Below are 25,460 nucleotides of genomic sequence, written 5' to 3'. Positions count from 1 at the left end.
TGCGCGGCGGCGCGGCTGGAGGCGGCCGCGCTGGTACGCCGCCTGGCTGCCGCCGCCGCCGCCGCGCCCCAGCCGCTCCTCTGCCCGGAGGAGGAGGAGGCCGAGCCGGCCGTGCGGCTGGCGGCCGTGCGCGAGGAGCTGGCGCGGCTGGAGCGGCGCCGGCGCGCCTCACCGCTGGAGCGGAACCTCGGCTACCCGCTGGTGATGCTGGCGCTGCTGGCGCTGACGGCCGCCGCCGAGTTCATGGTGCTGCGGAACTCGGTGGAGCTGCTGGTCGGCGTCAAGGCGCTACCACTCAGCACGCAGCAGGTGAGTCGGGGCCGGGAGAGACGGCCTGCAGGGCTGAGAAGCCTGCCGGTGGGACGGGTGAGAAGCCTGCCGGTGGGACGGGTGAGAAGCCTGACGGTGGGACGGGTGAGAAGCCTGACGGTGGGACGGGTGAGAAGCCTGACGGTGGGATGGGTGAGAAGCCTGATCATAGGATGAGAAAGAAGTCTGGAGATCTGGAGAAGAAGAGAGAAGACCAGAGGTATGGGGTTCGATTCCCCGCGGCGCCCGCCCTTCCTGCCAGGGTGAGAGGCAAGCAACGCCATATAGAGACAGGCAACGCCATACGTGCTACCCACCTGTGCCAGACAGGTGGGTAACGTATGTGCCCCCTGGGTATATTGTTTGGCTTTGCTCTCCATTAACTTGCCGTGTGCCGTGCCTGCAGTCCGAAGCCTCGTAAGCTTTTCTTCTACTCCCATTCGTGGGTACGGTCTGGGATGCGCGTGCTTATCTCGTGCCGTTCATGCCCATTCTGAATTGTGGTAGACGTTCGTCCATTTGCATGCTCCGGTGCTGCCCTCTTTAGTTCCGGTTTATCTGTACCTGACTGTCAGTTTGAAGCGGTGCTACCTCTGCACCGGCGTCCAGGTTGATTTCGGGAGCTTTCGTCTCCCTTTGTTCGCGGAGGGCTGGCGCTTACTGTGGCCACATATCTCCGGCTAGGAACTGTGAAAAAGAACAGGAACTGTGAGATCAATAGTCCTATTGTGCATTCGCATCTGTTCTAACGGAGGTGACCACAGATGGCAGCACGTATTCCCTGGCACCAGCAGAACGCTGGGATTCGGTCTCGGGGTGCTTCTCCGTGTAACCTCGGGAGTCTCTGCCTTGTCTTGATGTTGTAAGCGTCTCAGAGTTGGTGCTGGTGATGATGATTGAAGCTGAGATCGAAGTATGTCAAAACCGCATGGTGATCAGTGCCATGCATCCCGAAGTGTCCTCGCCAAAGCACCGAAGGGGGCCAAAATAAGCCGAAAATGCAGCCCATCAATCGGCAGGAACCCAAAATACAGCTCTTGGAATCGTGCGTAAATGTGCCTGTACCCACCCAAAACCACTGTGCCGCCAGTTCAGAGAAAGCACCCTGAAATTGTGTGTAAAGCGCGCCGCTGTCCACCCAGAGGACAGGCCGTGGCCGAGGCCGTGACCTTGCTCACCGTGTGACCAGGCCCAGTGTGGCCAGGCCCAGAGGCCGTGACCTTGCTCGCCGTGTGGCCAGACCCAGAGGCCGTGACCTTGCTCGCCGTGTGACCAGGTGACGCTCGGCATCACGTCGCTGTCGGCCCTGGGTCCGGTGGGCGCCGCCCTGGAGATCGTGCTCATCGGCTACTTCCTGCTGACCTCGCTGGTCGGCTTCTACTCGCTGCCGGCGTTTAGTCGGCTACGGCCGGCGGTGGCCGACACCCCGCTGCCGGCGCTGATCGCCAACTGCGCCGTCATGCTGGTCATCTCGTCGGCGCTGCCGCTGCTCATCCGCACGCTCGGCATCACCAACTTTGACCTGCTCGGACACTACGGCAAGGTGCGCTGGCTGGGCGACTTCTACATCGTCTTCTTCTACAACATCGTGTTCGCCGTGGCGTCGGCGCTGTGCCTGGTGAACAAGTTCACGGCGTCGGTGCGGCAGGCGCTGTTCCGGCGGCTGGCGGCGCTGCGGCGGAGCCTGCAGGCCGACCGGTCCGCGCTGCGCCGGCGCGACGCCTCCGGCTCGGCGGCGGCCGCTCCGGCCGGCGCGCCGCAGAAGCCGCCGCCGCCCGGCTGACGGGCGGCCGGGCTGGGCAGGGCGCGGCGGCGGCCGTGGAGGGGTGACAGGTGCGCCTGGTGGGAGAAGGAGGGGAGAGGCAGAAACGGCTGGTATTTCGTCAGGAGTCTTTGGCACTGGAAGGAGCCGCATATGCTCCGGTAGGAGGCGCTTGTGTGCTGGGATGAGTGGGTGGGTTCTTGAGGAATGATTCATGCGATGTGGAGCTTGGCTCGTGCAGGGATTGCGTGTGCGCCACACATCCCGGGCGTTTGGCGTCTCCCGGAGGGGGGGGGGGGGCGATTGCGCCATGTTGAAGGGAGCCTCGTGGTCGCGGGAGCATGCTGACCGTGGTGTATCGCGAATGGCGAGAGCGGACTCAGCGAGCCTTGCGACGTCTCCGCTGGGAGGCGCGGTCGAAGCTCAGCAAGTCAGAAGTCGAGAGGGAAGACGGTCGGACGGCCGCGCCGCTGTGGCGCCTGCGCCGGCCGCTGGAGACGGAGCTCTCTGTGGCGGCCGGCCGGCTCCGGACGCGCGTGGCCGCCGCAGCTGAGCCGCCGCTGGCGGACGCGCCGGGCGCGGGCCGCGCTCGCGCCCCGGCCGCGCCGCCTCGGCACTCACTCACGGGTCGTCGCTGCTGCCGGCCCCAGACAGGGGTCGCTGCCCACTCATCGCCGGTGTGTGCGGTGCATATGTCGTATTTATTTTGGGTACCTTATGTTTTTCGTTGTTTGCGCGGACGGGGTGGCGGCGTCCAGTGCGGGCGGGTGGTTTGAGAGCCGCGGCCGGCAGTATGAGAGCCGCTGGCGGACGGCGCGTCTCTGAGGGTGCGCCGCTCCACTCCGATATTAGCCGCGCTGTCCTCGACGGTGGCCAGTCTCTCCGAGTCATATCATGCGCGCGGCGCCGGCACCGCACAACCTGTCGGGGCGCGGTCGGCCGACAGCGCCGGGCCGGACGACCTGTCGGGGCGCGGCCGGCCGACAGCGCCGGGCGACCTGTCGGGGCGCGGCGGGCCGACGCACCGGTCGCAGCCGCGGTGGGTCGCCAGGTGGGGGATGCCTGCCGCCGGTATGCTGGAGGGTATTAACAGGCGGATAGGTTGGTTCGCTCGGGTCTCGTGGCTCGGAAACTTGAGTGTGTCGCAAGTCACGTGCCACATTTCGTCGCGTGTCACATGTCAGGTGCCACTTACATGTCTTGTGTCACATTTTGTGTCGTGTCACTCGCATATGTCATATTCCTCGGCATTTGACGTGCTTGGCTCGGAGAGCGGTCACAGACGTCGGGCATCCTGGCCAATGTTCACCGAAAGCTGTCCGGCCATGCGCGCGCCGGAAGTCGGTGGCTTCCGGCCGCGACTGAACCGGAAGTCACATTTTCGGCCGCCAAAACTTGCCACTCGCGGCGCACAAGTGTCATGTTGCTGTCTTCATGTGATGGAGGGGAACCCCAACGAATTGTCGCTTTCTTGGAGGGCATTCCACGCGCTCACGGATAGTGTTTTGGTAATGTGCGTCGTTGACGTCACTTCGTCGTCCGATCCATGTAGTACGACGTACCTTGACTCAGACTCAAACCGTTCTTCCGCACACACGTCGAGAATACACATATGTGTTGGTACACGGGCGTGTGTTTGACCTTGGACTGCCCTGATCCGCGGGCATGTATTTGACCCTGGATTGCCCTGATCCGCGGGCGTGCGCTTGACCTTGGATTGCGCTGATCCGCGGGCGTGCGTTTGACCTTGGATTGCCCTGATCCGCGGGCATGTATTTGACCTTGGATTGCCCTGATCCGCGGGCGTGCGTTTGACCGTGGATTGCGCTGATCCGCGGGCGTGCGTTTGAACTTCCCCGCTCCAGCAGCTGCCGACTCGGGCGCATCAGCGAGCGCTGTGGCGCGCGGCTCGCGCTCATCATCGAGCACTGGCGCGCGGCGCGCGTAGCTCGGGCGCGTGGCAGTCGAGCAGGCCCAGCGGTATTGGCGTCAACACGCCCTTTTGCGCTCGATAGACATCCCTTTGCCAGGCGTCCGTCGAAATGGTTACACTTTTGATGGCAGACTTTTGAGGGATTTTTGCCATTTCAAGAAGGCATGCATGGAGGCGAATGTACGCCAACTGTGTGACCCCAAGGCATACTTAACCGGCCTTGAAGTCGGATCCAAATCTAGTGTTGAGATCTTTGATCTAAGAATGTATACATATATATATATATATATATATATATATATATATATATATATATGCATGTATGTATATATCACTGAACAGAACTTCTACCAATGTCGTGAAGTTCTCAAAATGTGTGGCATATCGCTATTTGAGTGTGTCACTTCTCTCCCTTGCTGTTCAGTGGTCAGATATGATCACCTGAGATAAACACCCCCTGCTGCCCAGCCTGTTCAGGCTATGGTGCAGTCCTGAGGCTGGTTGACCGCAGGTGAAACTTTGAGGCGAACGCCGGAATAAATTTACCTCGCATCCGGTTTTTATCAAGCCGCTTTCCGCTTTCGCCTTCAGCTGAATGGATGCATTGCGTTGCCGGTGGCGGCGAGCAGACTAGAGGAGTGGGCCCGAGCTCGGCTGGTGGGGAAGCGCCGGGCCTTCGGAGCGGGGCAGGCTAGAGGAGTGGGCCCGAGCTCGGCTGCTGGGGAAGCGCCGGGCCCTCGGAGCGGGGCGGGCCAGAGAAGGGGGCCCGAGCTCGGCTGCTGGGGAAGCGCCGGGCCCTCGGAGCGCAGACAGCCGCACGCTGCATCTGCAGGCCTTCGTGCCCTGCTTTCGGCCGGCGGGTCGTCGCGGCTCCAGTAATAGGCCCCGTGATGTCCCGGTGCCAGCCATTTGCCTCCCCTAATTGCCCGTGCCCGGGCCGCGTCGGGGCGGAGAGCGGCCTGCGATGCCAGCCCTCATCTCCGCCGCTCCCCTGACCTGGAACGGTGCGCAGTCACGACTCGTCGTCTCGTTTATTGCGTGAGCGGGCTGGATACAGCCCCCGGTGGCCGGCTGCCACTGGGAATGGGAACGGTCGCGTCCAGCCGCGCCGCCCCCGCCCGGCCCGCGCCGGCCGGCGCGGCCCGCCACCGAGCAGAGAGCGAACCGTCGCCAGAGCGGCGTGAAAATCCACCGACGGGAGATCTTCATCGCAGCCGCGGGCCGCGGAAGACGTGACCTTGGGCCGAATGGGGTCACGAGCGGCGGCGCGGTCGATCAGTGTTTGCTGCTGAATCCCCGCGATTGCGGATGGTCCGGTTCCTACCGCCCGCCGCTGGGCCGGTGCCGCCCGCCGGCCGGCGCCGCTTTCGCTGGCGGGGCCGCCGTGGGTAGGGCTGGTCCGTGACTTCGAGGGTCACTTTCTCCGACCGGTGTTAGTCACCGGTCAGTCGGCAGGCATTGAACTCGCGCCGCCGCCGCCGTCGGGTTAGACTGACCCGCCGGCGGCGGCTGCGCTGCCTGACCCACATTGCCGGCGTAGCTCCACTTTCCTCGCAACTGGCAGTGCCTCGGCGAAAGAGCCGCGTGCGGCGGCAGCGCGGGCTCCTCCGCGCCGGGGAGTGCAGTGCGGCGGCGGCGGCCAGCATGAGGCTGAAGGCGTGCAGCATGAACAGCGGCAGGTGCCAGTCGCAATCTGTGTAGCCGCAGGCGGTCAGCCTGACGGAAGCCATGAATCTTCCCAGCATACTCTTCGTCCTACTAACGGTAAGTGGTTGTCGGTTGAACGTCCTCCGCCACGCCCTTTCCCATTTAATCTTGTCAAGTGATGCGACAACGCGTTTTGTCGCGGCGACGTCTCCGATAATGCGAGTTGGTGCACAGTTTGCCGGCTTGGCGAGCCGGTGTTCTGCGTTGGCGCTACCGTGCGAGCAACCGCAACACCTGTCACATTTGTCAAGACGTTTGTCGTTGCCCGTGCTACCGCGGCCTTGTTTAAGCGTGGCCGTCGCGTGCTGATGTCATGAGCCGTCCGATATCGTTACGACGGAGGGCGTCGAGAATATAAAACAGGCGCCCATGTGGAGTACCAGGTACGACAGACTCAGCGGGCTGGAGGGATCCTGGGTTGGGCAGATCCCCGAGCTTGAAGGCGTGGCCCGTATGGAGGGCCAGATACGACGGGTTCGGCGGGCTGGAGGGACTATGAATCGGGCAGATCCGCCGCGATTGAACACATGGTCCGGCCAGGGTCATGAGTGGAGGACGCTGAGAAACACAGAGATTTAAGCCGATGGAATGAACACTTATTATTGATCGAAACGGCCGCCTCTGCACGAAGGAACTAACATCATGCCTAGTGTCTCATTCAACGAATGGCGGTGTGCCATATCTGCGAGGGGTAAATTCAGAGGGGGTATGGTCAACGCGATAGCCGTCCCAGATGGTAAGACAAACACTAATGTTGCCTCTTGAGCCTCGATTTCGCACAGTTCGCACATTTCAAGCCCTCGCCACGCCCGTGTTCCCATCCGCCCCCATGACGGCGGGCGAGCGTGCAGATGGCGCCCATGTCGTGTGGGCTGTTTAACAATGCAGTGTATTGCAGAATGAAGTGAATAGTGCAGTTTGCACTTAATGTGCACAGCGCTTCATGTGCCGCACACCAGGGGTGTCGATTTTCGTAAATGATTGAATGGCCGAGCCGGGGATCCGACGACCTCTCCTCTCCCACATGATTTTGTCAAAGGATGTAACCCGATCTGTTTTTGGCGAAAGGCAATTTATGTTGCGGTTGTTGTATCACTGGAAAACAGTCTCTGATTTAAGCTTCATACCAGTCTTAGAGAAAGGTACCCGGAGGGGATGGGGCACTGGAGGCACGTGCCCCTTCCGCCTTTGGGCGACACAGACACACGTTTAGGGGGGCCGTGGACGGTGACACTTATTTTTGGTTGTGGTGGACGGGGGCAAGCCTAGCCATGAAATACTTGGGTCATTCCTGTATTCCGGAGCTGTTTGCTCAGATCCTCAACAGATCCAGAACATAAATGTCTCTTTTCTATAACTTGGCCTGGGCTTACGTTTGACGGACAAAAAAAGAAATCGAATTGCAAAGCAGTTTGCCCCAGCGTCTGAAGTTTCCCCTCAGTCGAGGATATGCTATTAAGGTTGTGGACTGAAATTGCCCAGCTGCACGTTCCATGCCGATGCCACTGCGAAAAAGGATCAAAGAATATTGTCTTTGCGTAATGGTCAACTCCTTCTTACGTCTTTGTAATATTCCAACCCAATATATTGGGGGCCCAAACCAAAATGGAGTGTGCCCAGCTCAACGGGGGGGGGGGGGGGCAGGGCCCTCACATAACAATACAGATCGACACCCGTGCCTCACACGCTATGTATGGCATTGAGCGGAGGCAGGGCCCCTCACATAACAATACAAATCGACACCCGTGCCTTACACGCTGTGTCTGGCATGCCCAGTCGCCAGTGAGATCATACAACTAAGGCCTCCCTGTTGCGTTGACTAAGTCTGGTTTACGTCACTGCTCTTGGCGTTTAAAAATGGTCGCTTTTAAGAGCAGCAAACGCTAGTAATGAGCCCACTGCCGCAGACGCTATCGATCTTTATTATCGTGTGGATAAATTATTAATTACTGAAGCGTGCATGACTCATGGAACAAGCCGTATACCCCTGAGGTATCGTGTTTTTGAGATGGTGAACCACTTTTCCCTTCAAGGCGATTTGGAAGTGAAATAAATGGGTGGGCTTTCAAACATCATCTCAAGACACGTGCTACCACCGGAGGCACATGCCACCAACATGCCTTTACATACCTGAGCGTCCCACCCCACCACTCAGGGACATGGCACCCGCCCGCCGTTAGAGGGCTGGGCGTGCCGGCGCCCCGCCCCCGCCTCCACTCCGAGTACGCGCCAGGTCGAGCTGCAGCACGTGGTGGTTATGGGCGGGGTCAGACCCCGGATCTGTGACCAGGCCGGGCACGCGGCCCGCGCCTTACACCTGGCGCCGATCCCATCAACTCTACTGCTCTCAAACTGTCTGTGTAGCCCAAAGGGGCGTTTTTTTATCCAAGGCCAACGGAACCAAACAAATCAAGGTGCGGTCGCCTGGGTTGACATCTTTGGGCTCTTCTTTTACCGTGATGGTCTTGTGTTACGTCGAGAAGGCGGCTGTCCACCGGCTAGCGTTTCTTCATCGGGGGCGCACGTATTCGAGCATTCACGTACTGGAGTACGCGCGTACTCGATTGCGCACGTGGTACAGTACGTGCGCAGGGGAAGAAGGGCCAAAGGCTGCTAACTGAAGTCGTTCACAATATCTGGTCACGAGCGAAGGTGCAGACCAGGCGAGTCTTATTTTAGCAATGAGAACACCTTCATCTTGCGCGACCCCGTCCAGTCGTCGCGCTTTCTGGAAGCCGATGCCATTGCAACCGTTTAATTGCAAGTTCATGCAGTTTTCAGCAATGTGAAGTGGAACTTTGTAAAGGTTGTGCCGGATAAGAAGCTAAGCATGCAAACTGTTTGGTTCGGCGGGATTTCCCTGCGACACTGCACTATCACTACCATTCCACTTCGCCGCTGGATTTACATGGAAACGGTAACATTTTCAACTGACAAAAACAAAGTTGAAGAGCATGGGTCAAAACCGGGTTCAGCCTTCAACGACTCAGTCTCGCAGTAATAAGGGATCGGCATATTCTGACGAAGTAGAAAACGAAGGACAGTCGTATTGGCAGAACAGTGGGTCGACATGCGCAGGCGGTCCAGCGTTCTCGTGTGTAAACAACGTTCGTTCTCTCGTTCTCGTGTGTTAACAACGGACCCGCTCGTTTTGCGGCGTTTATGACGAAAAAGTCGGATGTCATCCTCCAGAGCCGATTTCGACGCGACACCAGCCGCCGACGGCAGGTTGTAAGCGAGCGTGTCAACCCCATCGGACCTTATAACTGGCCGACACGTAGCCGTGTCGGTGATCTGCAAAAGCGACGAGTGTCACCGCTTTGGCAGCCGACCTCGCAAGCAATGTGTTCCACTGATATCGGTCCGTGGAAACTGCACTCGTGTCTTGCTGTTTGTATCCTGGCTGATATCTAACCAAGATGTGTTAGGTTAGTTGGTCGCAGTTTCTAGGACCACAGGTTAATGAAGTTTATCTGCTCAGTCGATTCAACTTTTTGACTTTGGCCAGATTCGTGGAAGATACCTTTTAAGCAATGTGCTTTGTCGATTAGCGTGCAAGCTATGTGTGTACATCGGTGAGAACCCACCTGTTATACTCTCACGGGTGGATGATTTCCTAACCCATAGGTTAGACGCATTGGTATCGGTTGCCGCATGCGTCTGGCTCCATTAGCTTAGTCTTTGACGCCATCTCCGTGCAAGGAGCGGAAAGCTCTCACACCTGTGATGGTCTCGCTCGTGCCATGCCGCACGAGATGCCCTGCTGGTGAATTCCACCCAAAGAACCCGACGACCAGCTTGACCACCCAATTCCCCGACAGAATGATGTTCTGTAACTGTTCAACCGAAGCGACAGCTTGTACCAGCAGGTGGAGGGACTACCGCATATGCGGCCAAGTGATTAAAGCCGCCGGGTTATCGATCGGCGGTAGGCCTGTCTTCAGCCTCCATCTGAAAGGCGTTCCACCGACCCCGGCTTTCACCAAGCCTGGAAAACTTGTGGAAGTCGGCATGCGCGTATAAGTGCAAAGCACATCAGTTACTACTGGTCTGCAGTCGAGACTGCGCGCGCTTACCAACGAGGCCAAGTGAGTCGTGAGATGGGCCACTGAAAATTTTGTACGCCTTTCGACCCGCCTAGTCGCGCTTTTGGCGGACTATTGACGGACCTGTATCTTTGCAGTCATTGGTCGTAAAGTAGCACATCTCAAAACAGTTTTGGTCAAAAAGTAGCAAATTTCTTCAAAAGTTGAGCAGCAAGTTTTTCAGGACAATCACATGCAGATTGCTTGGTAAGGTGGCATATTTGTTCAATGCTAGAAGTGATGAAAGTGAAGTATTTTTGTCAAAAGGAAATCATATCTACGGCACGTCCAGCAATACCTTTTATGACACAAACATCCGCATGTCCAACTACTCTTTCCTGCATACGACTATGACATATAAATGTGTCCACTTTCTGCAAATCATCCTTTTATTTAAGCCCGCTTTGAGATGCCTGATAATCAGACAAACATGAAGTTGCACTGTGCTCGCTTGCCGGTTGGGAAATGGTTGTAAGTAAGCCGGAACCGAATAGGCAACCAAAGAACCAAACCAAAGAACAAACGCGGAAATTTTCCCCGTAGGCAGGGCCGGATCCAGAGAGGAGGGAGGCATGGGGCCCATGCTCTCCACCCCTTGGGCCTCCATAACGTTTTATCAGCCCGAAGGGGCGCCATAATCACAGGGTGAAAGGGCACGAAAACCTTCACGTCAGAACCACATGATGTTTATTTTCAAGACGCTCCAAATGACTAGGGTATATTAAAGGTTAAAAAACTTGCATCAGTCACCTAATTCCAGAGCACCGCAATGTCCGTACCGCGTCCTTAACAAAATACGGATCAGCACGGTCGGCGAAGGAGCACTCAAGCGTTTGTCTTTGGGCACCAGAACCTTTGTTTTCAAGAGGCACCCAATTCCAAAGGGCACCACAAAGGGCACTGAATCTTCGTTATCAAGCGTCATCAAATGCCAGGACAGAATGCCGTTCAGCCCCTGACCAGGGAATTCATCTGCGCGATTTCGAGGTGGTTTCTCTGCGCTGAATGGGCCTTCACGGCAGTGCGAGCAATCGGGATCACGTCTCTGTGCTGTTGCGCCGCGGCGCTGTACGGGTCAACACGTCCCGGGCGTTAGCCTGAACGTCACGCTGGTGAGGCCTGTGGTCCGGCACGCCCTCCACACGCAGGCCAGCGTATCTCACAGAGCGCTAGAGAGCACCACTTTCCGACGCATCGTCGCCCTCGCCCTCCCGAGACCGCCGCCTGGTGATAGCTGCAGGGCTGACGCGGCGAGGCACATGGAGACTGTAACGCCGGGCGTCGGTGCACTCTTGTGAATTGTTGTTAATTAGGGTTTTTGGACGCGCTGACTGCATAGACCATATTGCATCCATTTCAAGACGGCTAGCACACAGGCTTAAAAAACTATTCTACATGACAGTTTCCAGATGGATTCCAGAACTTCTCAAGCCAACGAGACCTGGGCATATCCGTGCAAATTTTAGCTCATATTTCTATTTACACTGGCGTTAAATCCACGGACCCGTTATAGACAACAAGAGTGGCCCGTCCGCAGGGCAGGTGCACTCCAGCATCGGTCATCAATCCGGCCGCTGACCTGAACGTAGCTGGCGTAGCGCTGGTGGACAGAGTGACCGCCACGAGGGAGCTCACGCCCCGTCATCAGCGTCACGTGACGAAGAGAACGTGACGGCGAGATCACCTGAAAACGGAAGATTCAGTCCGCGTCACGTGCGTATGAGGGTCAGCGGTTGAAACTGAAAGTTTGAAGCCTGAGCGGATCAGGTCGGACCAGGCCGGGCTGTGGTCAGACGGCAGTTCAGGCCGGACCAGTCCACCAGACGGCAGTTCAGGCCGGACCAGCCCACTAGACGGCAGCTTCAGACTGGGCCAGTCCACCAGACGGCAGCTACAGACTGGAACAGACCACCGGACGGCAGCTGCAGACTGGAAGGGTCCACCAGACGGCAGCTGCAGACTGGACCAGTCCACCAGATGGCAGCTCCAGACTGGATCAGTCCACCAGACGGCAGCTCCAGAATGGACCAGTCCACCAGACGGCAGCTGCAGACTGGACCAGTCCACCAGACTGCGGCTCCATACTGGATCAGTCCACCATACTGCAGCTCCAGACTGGACCAGTCCACCAGACGGCAGCTCCAGACTGGAACAGTCCACCAGACGACAGCTGCAGACCGGACCTGTCCATCAGACTGCGGCTCCATACTGGATCAGTCCACCAGACTGCAGCTCCAGACTGCACCAGTCCACCAGACGGCAGCTGCAGACTGGAACGGTCCACCAGACGGCAGCTCCAGACCGGACCAGTCCACCAGACGGCGGCTCCAGACTGGACCAGTCCACCAGACGGCAGCTCCAGACTGGACCAGTCCACCAGCCCTCACGGATACCGACCGGTTCATCATGCGACCTGCCATTGCGAAGGCGCTCTGTCTGCGGATCTGGTTAGCAGGGTCTGGATGGTCTTGCAGGATGCCAGGATGGTCTTGCTTACATACATTCTGGGGAGATCCACTAAATGGAAGCTGGGATACTCTTAATCTGGAGATCTGGAAGGATATACGCGACATGGGATATTCCAGTTGCTGACATCTGACCACATCTTGAGAGCATCACCCAGTGCGTTTGCAGTGGAGAGCGGGCCTGCATGATGGTTTCAGGGTTCAGGTGGGTTAAGATAAGACACGTGGACGGAAATTCTGCGACAACAACGCATCTTGCATGAAGGAACTTTGGCAAACCTCGCCGTCACACTCGTGGTCAATCGTGCAGGATTAGCAGAGGGAGAAGAAGCACGGATTTGCCTTTATCGGTGCGTTCAGTTTATGAGAACAGAAGACACCCCGACCATCGAGTGCGAGCATTTCACACTTCCCACACTCCCGGTTCTGCGCGCGTTTACTGACTGCTCCCGATTTACACGCACATAGTATACGTACACGTACAGTATAGGCCACCGACGGGTGTGACACCAACCCTGACCATGTCCCTGGCCAATCCACTGCTCCCTTCTCCCGATGGCACGTGCTTTCTGCTGCCTTGATGTTTTCTTCGGGTCATCTCGTGCTGCGTCGGTCCGCCTCATCGATTAAGATCGCCATACGGGCGCGGTTGACCCTAATGTGGCGCGGGTCCTCCGCTTGCAGAAGTCACAACGGTTCCTTAACGGCCGCCAGGACAGCCTTTGGCTGCTTTTCATGGTCTGGTCAAGGCTCGCAGGGCAGAGTTGGCGGCCGACAGGGCGATGGTGGGCGATAGCCCCTCGAACCGGACACTCGACCCACACGGAGGCGGCCACTCTCACCTGTGATAAAGCTCAGGTGTTTCACGAGTCAAGGACGCTCGGTCGAGCTTTCGCCGGAGCAGGCGCATCGCGTCCGCACGTGGGGCAGTGCCGAAACCAACTCCGCCGACGGGTGAAAATCACGCTGTTGGCAGGCATCGGAGACCTCTTACGCCGGAGAGGGATGGGATGCCACAACAGACACCGCTTCGCTGTTATTCAACTCCATGGTGCACTCACGTATTCCGTGTGTAACCTTCCAATATATAAATTAGACTTGATGCGGCCGAACGTTTCCATGATACCTCTGCAGAGAGCCGGCACTCGCTATCCAAGTGTCAATACATCGTCCTGCTGGCCTTGCCGTGATAGGCAGAGCACTCAAAACGGAGCCTATCGTGCTCATGGCACAGCGAGCGTGAACACGAGGGACCAACATCTTAGTTGCGGGTTCGCTGGGCTGCAGGCATAGGGCTAGTTACCACTGGGGCGGGAGCGGGGTCCGTGCCTCAGTAACGTGTGGCCGCAGATTCGAATGCTCGGGCCCTTATGTTTTGACTCGATCAAATGATCCCAAACAGAAATATGCTCCGTTAACATTTAAGGCGTGGTTACGCCTACGAAAATGTCCACTAAAAAGCGAATGTCCGCCCTAATCGCGGCCGAACTAGCCGTGCGATATTGTGTTTGGACCGCTGGCGTGACGCTGCGGAAAATGCACGAGTGAAACTATGGGAACGTGACGACTGCATCTGGGCGATTCCGTGCCACGAGGAGATTGGCCTGATCCACGGGCCCGACCTGGCAACGTGCCAATACGGCGGGTCACGTGATGCCAGCAGATGTGGGCCACGTCCTTGCGGGGCCGTTGGTGGCCACCGGTTGGCATCGCGGCTCAATACGCCCCCTCCCCCCCCCCCCCGTGCTCTCGCCGGCCGCCACTCGCTCTCTGCCGGCAGGCGTTCGGGGGCACGTTCCACCGCGTCCCGTGTTCATGCTCGCTCTGCCCCCTCTGGCTGCGGGCCGTCCCTCGCTCTCTGCCGGCAGGCGTTCGGGGGCACGATCCACCGTGTCTCGTGCTCCCGCTCGCTCTGCTCCCTCTGGGTGCCGGCGCCAGCCGCTGGATGGGGGTCCGGCTGCGTGACACGGAGCTGTGGTCCCAGCTGATGTCGGATGTCTGTCGACCGTGTACTCCTCGGTCAGCCGTGCAGCTCTCTGTTAGCCATGGGGGCAGAGCGACTTCCTCGTAAACTTTGTATTACTCTGTCGACCGTGTACTCCTCGGTTATCTGTGCCGTCCTCTGTTAGCCATGGGGGCAGAGCGACTTCCTCGTCAACTTTGCATGGCTCTGTCGACCGTGTATTCCTCGGTCAGCCGTACAGTCCTCTGTTAGCCATACACTCTGTTGTCAACCCTGTATTGCTCTTTTAACTGTGCACTTTTTTGCCCATTGTTTATCCTTCTAAAATTTACTAACATTAGCACGCACAAAATTTGCAACGTAGTTTGGGATTTCTAGCATTTTCTTAACGCTCCTTATCTTAACCCTCTGTAAAGCAGTGCATTTCTTGACCAGCTAGGGACACCTAGGAGCTAGGTCCTACACAAGGGTCCTGTGTCAGAAGGGACTCTGAATCACTCCCATCAGTCCCATCACTCCCATCAGTCACCTATTCGCACGCCGGTCCCGTGTTCACCTGGCTGAGAGCCCTTTGCCGCCACGTCAGCCATGCACTCGTCCGTCGATCGCGTTCTCTTCTTCCGTGGTCAGGGGTGTCACTTTTCAAATCGGTTAGGGAGCTCAGCCGGTAAGGTTGACCTCGATTATCCCCAAAACCCGACTTTTCCAGGATTTTGGGCATTTACATTAAAACACAATGTAATAACATGCTCCCGGCACGCCAAAGTTGGTTTTCATTTGAGCACCTCTCCACTGGCAAAATCCTGCATGCTGCCCTGTTACCAAAACATCACACTCGAGAAAAATGAGAGATCTGTAAGACAAGCAAATGATTATGTGTGAAACTCCCGGTTATTGCCGTCATGTCTGCACGGTTCGCTGCGCACGGCTTGTCGTGCAGCCCTCGCAAACAGGTGAATGCCACCAGCCACCGTGTGCTTAAAAGCTGCCAGATCTGGCAGCGATTTTTTTAGTCAAACCGTGGGTTATTGTGTGAAAAATCTGCCGATAACTGCAGGCTGACCTAGCACATAAGGAAGTCCGAATTACAGCAAAAAAATGTACACTCCAGACAGGACGTTCTGTGATGTAACATTAGGACGAAACCTATAGTTATGTCTTAAGGTGGGTATCTGGTGTTCCAGAAGTTGAAGGAAATTGTATGCATTTCATTCGTCCAGCATTCCTTTTTGCCCACAATAAGAGGGAGCTCTGAGGATCATGGTGGTTAAGTCAGACTGGGGGCCCCTCGGGTCCCCCGAGAGCGTATCATGTGACGCCCATGATCGTGGTACTCTCCTCTATCCGCCGTGTGCCTCTCAGTCACTGGTGTACTCCTGCGTGAACTATTTACATTTATGTCAGACATGTATCCTATACGCCGCTGCACGCTTTCCCATGCGTGTACTCCTTCGTAAGCTGCGTCCTCCGCTGTCAACCCAGTACCCTTCTGTCAGCCATGTACCCAGCCGTCAACCGTGCACTTCTGTGTCATAAATGTACCCCAAATCAGCTATGTTTTCCAAGTATTCTTCGGCAACGCGCGTGCTCGTATGTCAACCGTTTGTTCTTCCAGCGTCGGTATACTCCGCTGCCATCAGTGTACTCCTCTATCAACCTCGTGCTGTTCATCATCCGTATACTCCGCTGCCATCAGTGTACTTCTCTATCAGCCTCGTGCTGTTCTATCAGCCGTGTACTCTGCTGTCATCAGTGTACTCCTCCATCAACCTCGTGCTGTTCATCAGCCGTGCACTCCGCTGCGATCAGTGTACTCCTCTATCAATCCCGTGCTGCTCTATCAGCCGTGTACTCCACTATCATCAGTGTACTCCTCCATCAACCTCGTGCTGTTCTATCAGCCGTGTACTCCGCTGTCATCGGTGTACTCCTCCATCAACCTCGCGCTGTTCATCAGCCGTGCACTCCGCTGCCATCAGTGTACTCCTCTATCAATCCCGTGCTGTTCTATCAGCCGTGTACTCCGCTGTCATCAGTGTACTCCTCCATCAACCTCGTGCTGTTCCACCAGCCGTGTACTCCGCTGTCAGTCGGTTGGTCCTACTTCAGTCTGGTACTCCTACCTCATCTGTGTACTTTTAAGTCAAACATCCGCCTCGTGTACCGCCGTGTACACTTGAGGCAGTGTTCTTAACTCCAACCACGTGGTTTTCTGTCGTCCTGTACCCCTGCCATCTGCGTGCTCCTGTGTACCGTGTACTCGTGCGACAGCCGTGCTCTTCCGACCGTGAGCCGTGTGTTGTCCAGCTCTTTGCCAGCTTAAGCTGGCGTAGACAGTCTTGATGGCTCTCATAAAACACGGACGGTGTCCACTGGAGTTTGTGGCAGGTGTGACCCGGTGTAGCTGTCATATGTCTCTGGTAAAGACGTTTACGAAACATGTCGTGCTCGGCGAAGACGGCATAAAACCTCAGCCAGGAAATGCATGTGAGAAGGGCAGGCCCGCCTTAGAGGCAAGGACGCTACATAAGGCTTTCATCCTTAGTGGGCGACACGTAGGGTGAGAGGCTCCTGTATTGGCGGAAAGGACGGTTAGTTATACGTGTTTACCCTCACCTGAATGTACCCGAAAGTCTCGCGTGACAGAACCTGATGGGTTGAGATCAAAAGGAATTAGCATTGCAGATGTGTGCTCAAGGTTCCCAAAAATGTTGCGCATTGGACAGTGGTAACCACTCCAACCCCGTGTGCCACTGGAGGGGACTAGAAAAGCAAAATTGTGGGGCCAGTGTTGAGTAGGTATGAACAGATGTGGAAAGATAACTGCATCGTAAATGATCGTGACAATGGAAGGGAATATATGTAACAGAATGGAAGAGCTTAGTCTGTAAGGATAGGGGGAGGAATGGCAACCCAGCGTAAGAAGAGGGGTGGACGGGTCAGAACTGCGCCTAAAGTCAACTAACATTGAAACCGAAGACAGACTGAGGCGAGCAGGCGAGACGCCCGGGAAGGCGGTAGAAACCTGTAGAAAGTCGTGTCAGGCGGGTATAGCGGGAGAAGAACCACTCCACGGCTTCCTCTCGAGACCATTAGGTCCTGATCTCAGCCTCAGCCTCGACCCAGGGCAGTGCAGTACCTATGCGTCTCACCAGGAACTGGCCAGCCTTATAACTGTATACCGTTCTGGAGGGAGGGAGCACGGGGCGCGGGAGATAACCAAATGCGTTTTCAAGACGACCAGGTGACTTGAACATATGAGGACTCTGCTAGCATTGAAAGAAAAGGGGCATGAAGAAAAGACCCCACGTCCTCACAGGCCTCGCAAAATATAAACGTAAAAAACAACTGCCAAAATTGTTGCCAAAAATGCAAAACCCTGCAAGAGTCTTGTCGGCCGAACAACGCAGCGCAGCGCTCTAAAGCCACATTCAGCGTGCCCACAAAGCACCAGAGCGTTAAGAAAGAGCTTCTGAATGGTTGTAAAAGTTGCAGAATGTTGCAAGAGCAAATTACAGCAAAAGCAAAGCGTCGAAGAGTTCAAGGACCATCTCCATTCTTTTCGCATTGTTCGAAGGCCGCATACAAGCAATTAGAAAAATATTGCAAAATTGCAAACAATGTTGCACAATGCGCGCACCCCGTTGCAATGTCCCAAGTGCACGTGCGCCCCATGTCAGCCGGCTGTCTGACTTCCTCTTTTCCCTCTGCTCGGCAGGCAGGGAGGCTGGCGGTCGGCACCGGGCTCAATTGTTCAGCCGGCACGAGCCGCTTCGGCAAGTCGATGCGCCGCGTGCAGCCGCCGCTGTCCTGCCAGGGCTCGCCGAACATGCCCAGCCCGACCTGGTGCGACGAGCCGGGCCGCGACTACCCCTGGTGAGAGGTGTCCTGGTGCGACGAGCTGAGCCGCGACCACCGCTGGTGAGAGGCGTCCTGGTGTGACGAGCTGAGCCGCGACTACCCCTGGTGAGAGGTGTCCCGGTGCGACGAGCTGAGCCGCGACTACCCCTGGTGAGAGGCGTCCTGGTGCGACGAGCCGGGCCGCGACTACCGCTGGTGAGAGGTGTCCTGGTGCGACGAGCCGGGCCGCGACCACCGCTGGTGAGAGGTGTCCCGGTGCGACGAGCCGGGCCGCGACCCCCCCCCCCCCCCCTCCCCTGGTGAGAGGCGTCCCGGTGCGGCGAGCCGGGCCGCGACCACTCCTGGTGAGAGGCGTCCTGGTGCGACGCCGTCGGAGCGAGCTACACGGGGCCCTGCAGGGAGGGATGGATGGTGCGCAGTGTCCTTCGCTCTGATAAAGAATGTTTGTGACAAGAAGTTGTGCGTTCCGGTATGCTTTCGCCTAAACGCTCCACGAAGTATTTATCAATTTGATGTTTCGAAGGTTTGGATTGCCTTACCGACTTTGGGTCTAACCTTTTGCGGTTGGAAATCTTTATATGTTATACCTTTAACCGCAAGTATTTCAGAACACCGCCGTCATCTGACAGCCTCAAGATCAACAAACCTCAGATCTAGGTGAACTTCTGACAAGTAACTGCGCAAAACATCTGTCGGGTTGACGAGCCAGAGGTCGCTCTATTCGCTGCCCTTGACCCGCGGCATTGACCCAGACCTTCTGCAGGCAGGAGATCCAGGAGTACCTGCGCAGATCCAGCGCGGCGGCCAGCAAGCGGGCTGCCCTCCCCGATGCTAGCGGCATGAAGCGGCTGTTGGCCAAGTACCGGCCGGGCAAGAGCCGGGCCCCGGGCCGCAGAACACGGTCGACTAGCGATGTGTATGACGTCAGCGGTCACAGGTCACCAACGCGAGTTGCCAGACTGGCCTCTCGATCAAGGAATTGGGAATTTTCGGACGATAGGCCTGATGCAACAGAGAGGCTCGAGACAGCCGCGCCAGCTGTCGGTGACACGGCAAACTTTGGCTCGCCCGGGGCGGCACAAGAGGGTGACAGAGATGACGAGAGCGAGACGTTCTTAGAGAACGTGGATTACAAGGGCGGCTTCACCGAAGAAGAAGAGCTTGCGATTTTGTTTTCCTACTTCACGGAGCCCTCCGGAATAGTGGTGACCAAAGGCGTTCTGGAAGACATAATCAAGCTGGGAGAAGCCCTTGACAATGCCCTGGGCTGGAGGCAACCAGCCACGGAAGCACCACCTGATGACGGGCCTGCCTCAGTCGAGACAAGCGCCGCTTCAGCTCAAGGAGCATCTGGTGAAGCTGCACCACAAGAGCACCAACCAGTTGGCGAAGCGCCCCTGTTCCATGACGGCGGCGCACCGAAGGTCAGTGCGCCTGCTCAGGAGTCAGTCGCCGTCACAGAACAGCCACGCCTGGAAACACTCGACGCGATGCCAGAGAACTCGACGGACAGCCCCGCCGCGGCTCACACCACCGGACCGACAGCGCCCCCTGAGCCTACCACGACCCTGCCGCCGCCCGCAGCGGCGCCCACGCCCTCCCCCTCCCCTCCTGTCGCCGCCCAGCCCGCGGTTGACGCCCCAGCGCCGGTCACGGCCACGGCGTCCACCTCGGTCTTCTCTGAAGCCGAGCGGCGCTCGCCTCCGGGGCCTTCCCAGATCCGGGCAGAGGTGCGCACCGGCGAGGACGTGCTGGCCGAGATCACCGCCGGCGAGGAGATCCTCGCCGACGCACTCGCCGCCGAGCTGGAGGACTGGCCGCGCGAGGAGCCGTCGGCGGAGGACTGGCGGCAGGAGGAGCAGGAGGACTGGACGCGCGAGGAGCCGTCGGCGGAGGACTGGCGGCAGGAGGAGCAGGAGGACTGGACGCGCGAGGACCGGCCGCCGGAGGTGCAGTACTACCTGCCGCCAGCTCGCTCCACCGTGGCCCCGCCCGCCGCGGAGCCGGCAGAGCCGGCGGCGGCGCAGTGGACGGCGCCGGCTGCCTCTGACTGGCTTCCCCTGCCGTCGCCACCGCACGCCGACCCGCTGGTGGCGCGACCGCCGGCCCTGGCGACACCCATGGAACCGGCCCGGACCACGGCCGGGCCGGCGCCGGGGGCGCACAGTCAGGCCGGCGTCGCCACCGAGACGCCGGTCGCCGGTGAGACCACGGTCGACCTGCTCCTGGAGGGCGTGATGGAGACCGTGTACACGGACGTCATCTACCGGCCGGAGCAGGAGGCGGTGGTTACGCGACCGGCCGCCGCGACCACGACGGCGCGGACGACGACCACGACTACGCCCGGCCAGCCCGCCGGCGGAAACGACACCTGATCCATACACGACGTGAGCACCAAAATCACGTGCCCTAAACACGTCTGATAACCCCTGTCTGATGAGTAGTTGATTACAGATGTGACGATTCCGGGTCATAAAGTGTTGAATTAGCTACGACCATCATCGCGGGCGTACCAATCTCTCTCGTTCGCGCACAGTACCCACTTGCGCGCCACACGTGGCGTATTTTTGTGCTGTTGCGTTGCCTGGTACGTAAATAGCACTGAAATGGTCCCCATGCCCCATGTTGTTGATGACCTCTGATCGACCTCTGACCTGTGTCTGCTGTCTCGAAGGTCGGCCTGCCGCGCCTCCGTCGAGATCCGCTCGCCGTTCTACGCCATGAACACGCAGCACATCTGGAAGATGCTCATCAACATGCCGCCCTTCGAGACCTACATCCACATGGAGCACTGCGTGTGAGTAGACTGATGCTGCGACATCGTTAGTCTGTTTGCTGAACAGAGCTGTTTGAAGGAAGTGCGACCCACATCAGTACAGGTCGCTTCCTTTCCGAGATGTCATTATGATTTGTTCAGGGACAGTAGAGATTCATTGGCAAGTGAGATAGTCATAGTATTTTAATCGATTTTTATTTGCCGTCATCAGTTGTGTGCACCTTTGGGTACATGGCAAACCATATAACGTGGGAGAAAGATACCCTAGCCCCTGTTCTTTTATGCCTGCGGCTGTGAGCTTGTGCATTTCTGTTCTTGCACTCATGGGAGTACGATGTCGGGTCCTTTCTGACGGGTCATCCCCCGCTCGCAGGGAGAAGTTCGAGCAGGGCAGATGCGCGGCCGGCTGCCGATGCACCCAGCGCTACACCGTCCGCACCATGCCCGTCTACGAGCGCGACGCCAACGACTGCGATCTCATCTACATGGATAAGTTTCTGTTCCCCTCGCACTGCGACTGCATGTGCCTGCCAACGCCGTACGTGCTGTTTAACATCACCCGGCCGCCAGCGACGAGCCCGACACCCGACGTGCCACCGAGCTCCACCTTCGCGCCGCCGCGCACAGATGGCGCTAGTGTGACCCCGGTGCCAGGGATGTCTAGCGATGGGGAAGCGAACTCTACTGTGCCGGAGACGATAACAGATGTCGACAGGATCGAGGCGCTCAAGGCGAGCTTGTCTGGCGCGCGAGTGGTGACAGCCGCTCCCACGTCGCCGCCCTCGTCTCGCCGAGCGCCGGGCTTGAGACACCCGCCCACGGTGCCCTCCCGTCGTCCGATCGTGCCTGCCGAGGCTCTGGTGACCACCCACCGGAACCGGAACCGCGGACCGCCGCCGTTCGGGCCCCCGTATCCGCCGCTGCGCCGCTACTCGTCTCGGCCGTACTCGCCGGGCAGCGCGCCGCGTCGGGATGGCCGCGCCGACCAGATGCCGCCGGCGCTGCCCCGCTAGCCGGAGCACGAAGCTCGAGCGGGAGAGCGTAGAAACTGGGCGATTGATTGGGGAGGGGAGAACGGAAGCTTGGGTGGGGAAGATGTGAGAGCGTAGAAATGTGCAGAAGCTAAAGTGGAAGTAAGGTCAGAGAGAAAAGGGGCTAGCGGTGGGAAGCGGGATGCATGTAAGACGAGAAATGCGCGCAAGATGAAATGAACAATAGAAGGGGACCGGAGGAGACGAGCAGCCTCGTTGACCCGGATGGCCCTAGTGTCATCAACGCCGAAGCTGTGCCAAGTGTGCCTCTGTGAAGTGGGGGCCGGGGAGGGACAGGCCCGGGACTGGCCGTGCTCGCGACCCCGTCGGTGAGGTGGACGGGTCAGACGCGACCTCGCGCTGGATCGTGTCAGGCAGGGTCAGGAGCGTGACATGACCATTTCAGGTCGCTTGTTCTGCGAAGGAGACGCGCCTGGAACCTTTTGGCAGAATACTTCACGTAAGAAGCGAAGCGATAGACGAACGTAGACTGTACTTGCCATTGCTTCGTGGGACAAATGATAGCCGTCTGGATGTACTCGGTCGTTTTTTTTTTTGTCCTACAGCGTGCACGTGGTATTTCGTCGGTAGGTTATTGTTTCATCAAGGCGTACCTCATCCACCTGAACCAGCAACGGTGACGCGTCGGTGTTTCCACGTCGGTTCTCGTAAGTCTGTCATTATGCACCACGCCAAAGCTATTGACTGTCCAGCAGTTTGTTGCTTGTTACAGTTACGCGGAGCCGACGAGTCACGAACGTTACGCTGTTACGGACATCACGCTGCTACGCAAGCCACACTCCGTGTCTGTCATCTATGGTTGCATTGTCATGTCAGGTTGTTACTCATTGTTGTGCGTGAATACACTAGCACACCCGGTAACCGGAGTAGTTTAAGGTAGATTAGAATGTCACACCACCGACGCGAAGGAACATGATCCGCGGGCTGTGACGTCACTGGTGATCTTGTCCCCGGGGACAGCTACCTGGCCACGCGCGAGCGCCGTTTTCGGTGCCAGCACGCCGCGCGAGCAGACACTAATGCCTGCAGCTGACAGTAACAGATGTCAGCGCGACATTGGCGACAGGTCGCGACTGAACCCTCCGGACAGCCAGGCGACACACAAAGCTTTGGTTCTCCTTAGTACGGCAGCAGCTGACACACAGGGAGGCCATGGGCCAGCCTGTGGTCCCCTCATCAGACGGCCGGCCCATGCCGCGGGACTGTGCCTTGCATCTGAGGCCGACTCTGCGTTCTCGGGCGACGGGGGGCAGGGCGCCGACAGCACGCTGCTGTCCGGACTGGTCACCAGCTGCGTCGGCCGCCACAGAGACTGGCAGGGTGGCCCACACACGTGACGCTGATATTTATGACGTCATGAGAACAAGTCACTGCATGTAGTGTGCATTTGGTGGAATGTTTCTTCCATATGGGCAATAGGTACGCGCAGACAGATGTACGCAGCGGGGGGGAGGGGGGTGTTGACGAAAATTTGTGTCGTATTACAGACAACAGACCAGTTTTGACGGGAAAATAAAAGGAACATGACTTATTGCATGCACGCCGCACTTTCCCTTAATGCTCTCCCGTTTCCTCTCGTCGTTGTAACCGGTCGGCTTAAAGGAGGCGAGGCAGAGGTATCAGCGGATATGGAATACAAATATTGGGATCATTGAAAGACCGTGGTCACCTATGTGATACAAGAACGCTGTGAGCCGTTGAGTGTCGGCCAGCCCGGCGGGCACACACATGCTAAGTCTACAGAAGACGCCTTTCGTTCTCAAATAGGCGTGTCTCACAACGGTGCAATGTATTTGACTGAGAGACATCTCACAGGCGGGGGTACGCACAGCATTTCACAAGGCGCACGGCATCCTTTAAAACACATGGTAACAGCTTGCATAGCTCACAGGCCCCGCCAAACGCCACAGGGCGAGCCGCTTCGCGCTTACGTTCTCGCCGGAGTTGTTGCGTCTGACCTCCAAACATGCCGCGACGAGGTGCTCTGCGATACAGCGCACGAGCACCATTGATTGACTGGCCAAGACCTGTGACTGTGACATGGAAGACTACATCAGGCGTGCGAACCCAGCTGGGCCCGAGCCTGACGGCGGTGTGTCAGCCCCAGCCGCCACCGCAGGCCGCGCCCAGCCCCGCTCCCACCAGCCGAACGAAGCAGCGCGCCGGCTCCACCGCCGCAGACCGGGCCCGTGCAGCCCCGTCCCCGCCAGCTGAGCGGAGCACCGAGCCCGCGTCCAGCCCCGCCCCCCCCCCCCCCCCCCCGGCCGGCCAGAGCACCGGGCCCGCGTCCAGCCGCGCTCCCGCCAGCCGATCAGAGCACCGAGCCCGAGCCCAGCCCCGCCCCCGCCAGCCGGCCAGAGCACCGAGCCCGAGCCCGGCCCCGCCCCCGCCAGCCGGCCAGAGCACCGGGCCCGCGTCCAGCCGCGCTCCCGCCAGCCGGCCAGAGCACCGGGCACGCGTCCAGCTGCGCTCCCGCCAGCCGATCAGAGCACCGGACCCGCGTCTAGCCCCGCCCCCGCCAGCCGGCCAGAGCACCGGGCCCGCGTCTAGCCCCGTCTCCGCCAGCCGGCCAGAGCGGCGCGCCGGCGACGGTCGCCATCGACGCCCGCTCACTGGGATAGCGGGGCCTGCATAGGACGGTACTGACATCGACGGCTCGCACTGGGACCTGTGACGTCACATAAGAGGCACGCGGCGTCGCACGGGGAGAGACAGACCCGCCTGACAGGACCGCGCATCGTCAGCCGTTGGGCCGACGCAAACTGGCCAGGACATGGGACAACGGTGTCAGCGGCTGTGGGGATCCCGCCAGCTGATGCGGGCGGATCAGCTGTCACGGACAGTTATCAGCTGTCAAGGCGTCCATGAGCTGTCACGGCACCCGTCATCGGCTACGGTACTCATCAGCGGCCGCGTGGTGGTCATTAGCTGTCGGACGAGCCCATGAGCTGCCACAGGGCACCCGTCCAATGCCGCGGCGTACAGTCAGCGGCCACGGATACCCTGTCTGGCTTCGTCCGTCGGTCACTCAGTTAACCGTCATATTCAGTCATCAATAGTTACAACGAACCCATCAGCTGTCACAAGGCACTAGCCAACTGTCACAGAGCACTAGCCAGCTGTCACGAGGACCACACCAGCCGTCACAGCGTCACGGCGTCGTGCCCACGTCATCCCCGCGGTCTGCCGCACCCATCAGCCGGCTGCCCGGCGGCGACGGCCGAGTCTGGAGTGCTCGCGTCGGCACGGGTTCACCCAGAAGCCGACGTGGAGCAAGTGCGGACAAGGCGTGGTGGGCCGGGCATCGGAGCGCCATCAGTCACGGTGCGGTCCAACCGCGGAGGCGGACGGCGCGTCGCGGGGCGCCACGCAACACGGCGGCGTGGGATCGGTAGGACGGTCGAGGCACGCAGCGACGTCTGCCTCTGTACAGCCTCTGTCGCCGCCGGAGCTGGGTACAGCCTCGGACACCACCAGGGCTGGGTACAGCCTCTGTCACCGCCGGAGCTGGGTACAGCCTCGGACACCACCAGGGCTGGGTACAGCC

At 58.6% G+C, this 25,460-nt stretch overlaps 3 protein-coding genes across 3 annotated transcripts; all 3 read left to right on the top strand.

The window, feature by feature from the left end:
• Positions 1 to 125: 125 nt before the first annotated feature.
• On the top strand, positions 126 to 2,595 carry LOC119094899 (protein Lilipod). Its single transcript, XM_037217815.1, has 2 exons — positions 126 to 309; positions 1,586 to 2,595. Exons 1-2 carry the CDS (start codon positions 205 to 207, stop codon positions 2,090 to 2,092), a joined length of 612 nt encoding a protein of 203 aa, XP_037073710.1. The 5' UTR covers positions 126 to 204; the 3' UTR covers positions 2,093 to 2,595.
• Positions 2,596 to 5,459: 2,864 nt separating this feature from the next.
• Positions 5,460 to 20,460, top strand: LOC119114744 (translation initiation factor IF-2-like). The gene is made up of 4 exons (XM_037238767.1): positions 5,460 to 5,768; positions 17,943 to 18,100; positions 18,849 to 20,070; positions 20,317 to 20,460. Exons 1-4 carry the CDS (start codon positions 5,733 to 5,735, stop codon positions 20,458 to 20,460), a joined length of 1,560 nt encoding a protein of 519 aa, XP_037094662.1. The 5' UTR covers positions 5,460 to 5,732.
• Positions 19,961 to 22,764, top strand: LOC119090224 (proline-rich receptor-like protein kinase PERK9). Its single transcript, XM_037213013.1, has 3 exons — positions 19,961 to 20,472; positions 20,760 to 20,882; positions 21,235 to 22,764. The coding sequence occupies exons 2-3, from the start codon at positions 20,806 to 20,808 to the stop codon at positions 21,872 to 21,874; spliced, it is 717 nt and encodes a 238-aa protein (XP_037068908.1). The 5' UTR covers positions 19,961 to 20,472; positions 20,760 to 20,805; the 3' UTR covers positions 21,875 to 22,764.
• Positions 22,765 to 25,460: the final 2,696 nt, after the last annotated feature.

This window comes from Pollicipes pollicipes, unplaced genomic scaffold, assembly GCF_011947565.3.
Source record: "Pollicipes pollicipes isolate AB1234 unplaced genomic scaffold, Ppol_2.1 Scaffold_1600;HRSCAF=1878_pilon_pilon_pilon, whole genome shotgun sequence".
Classification (NCBI taxonomy): Eukaryota; Metazoa; Arthropoda; class Thecostraca; order Pollicipedomorpha; family Pollicipedidae; genus Pollicipes; species Pollicipes pollicipes.
Note: the sequence above shows the minus strand (reverse complement) of the source record. Positions and strands in the feature narration are given on the sequence as shown.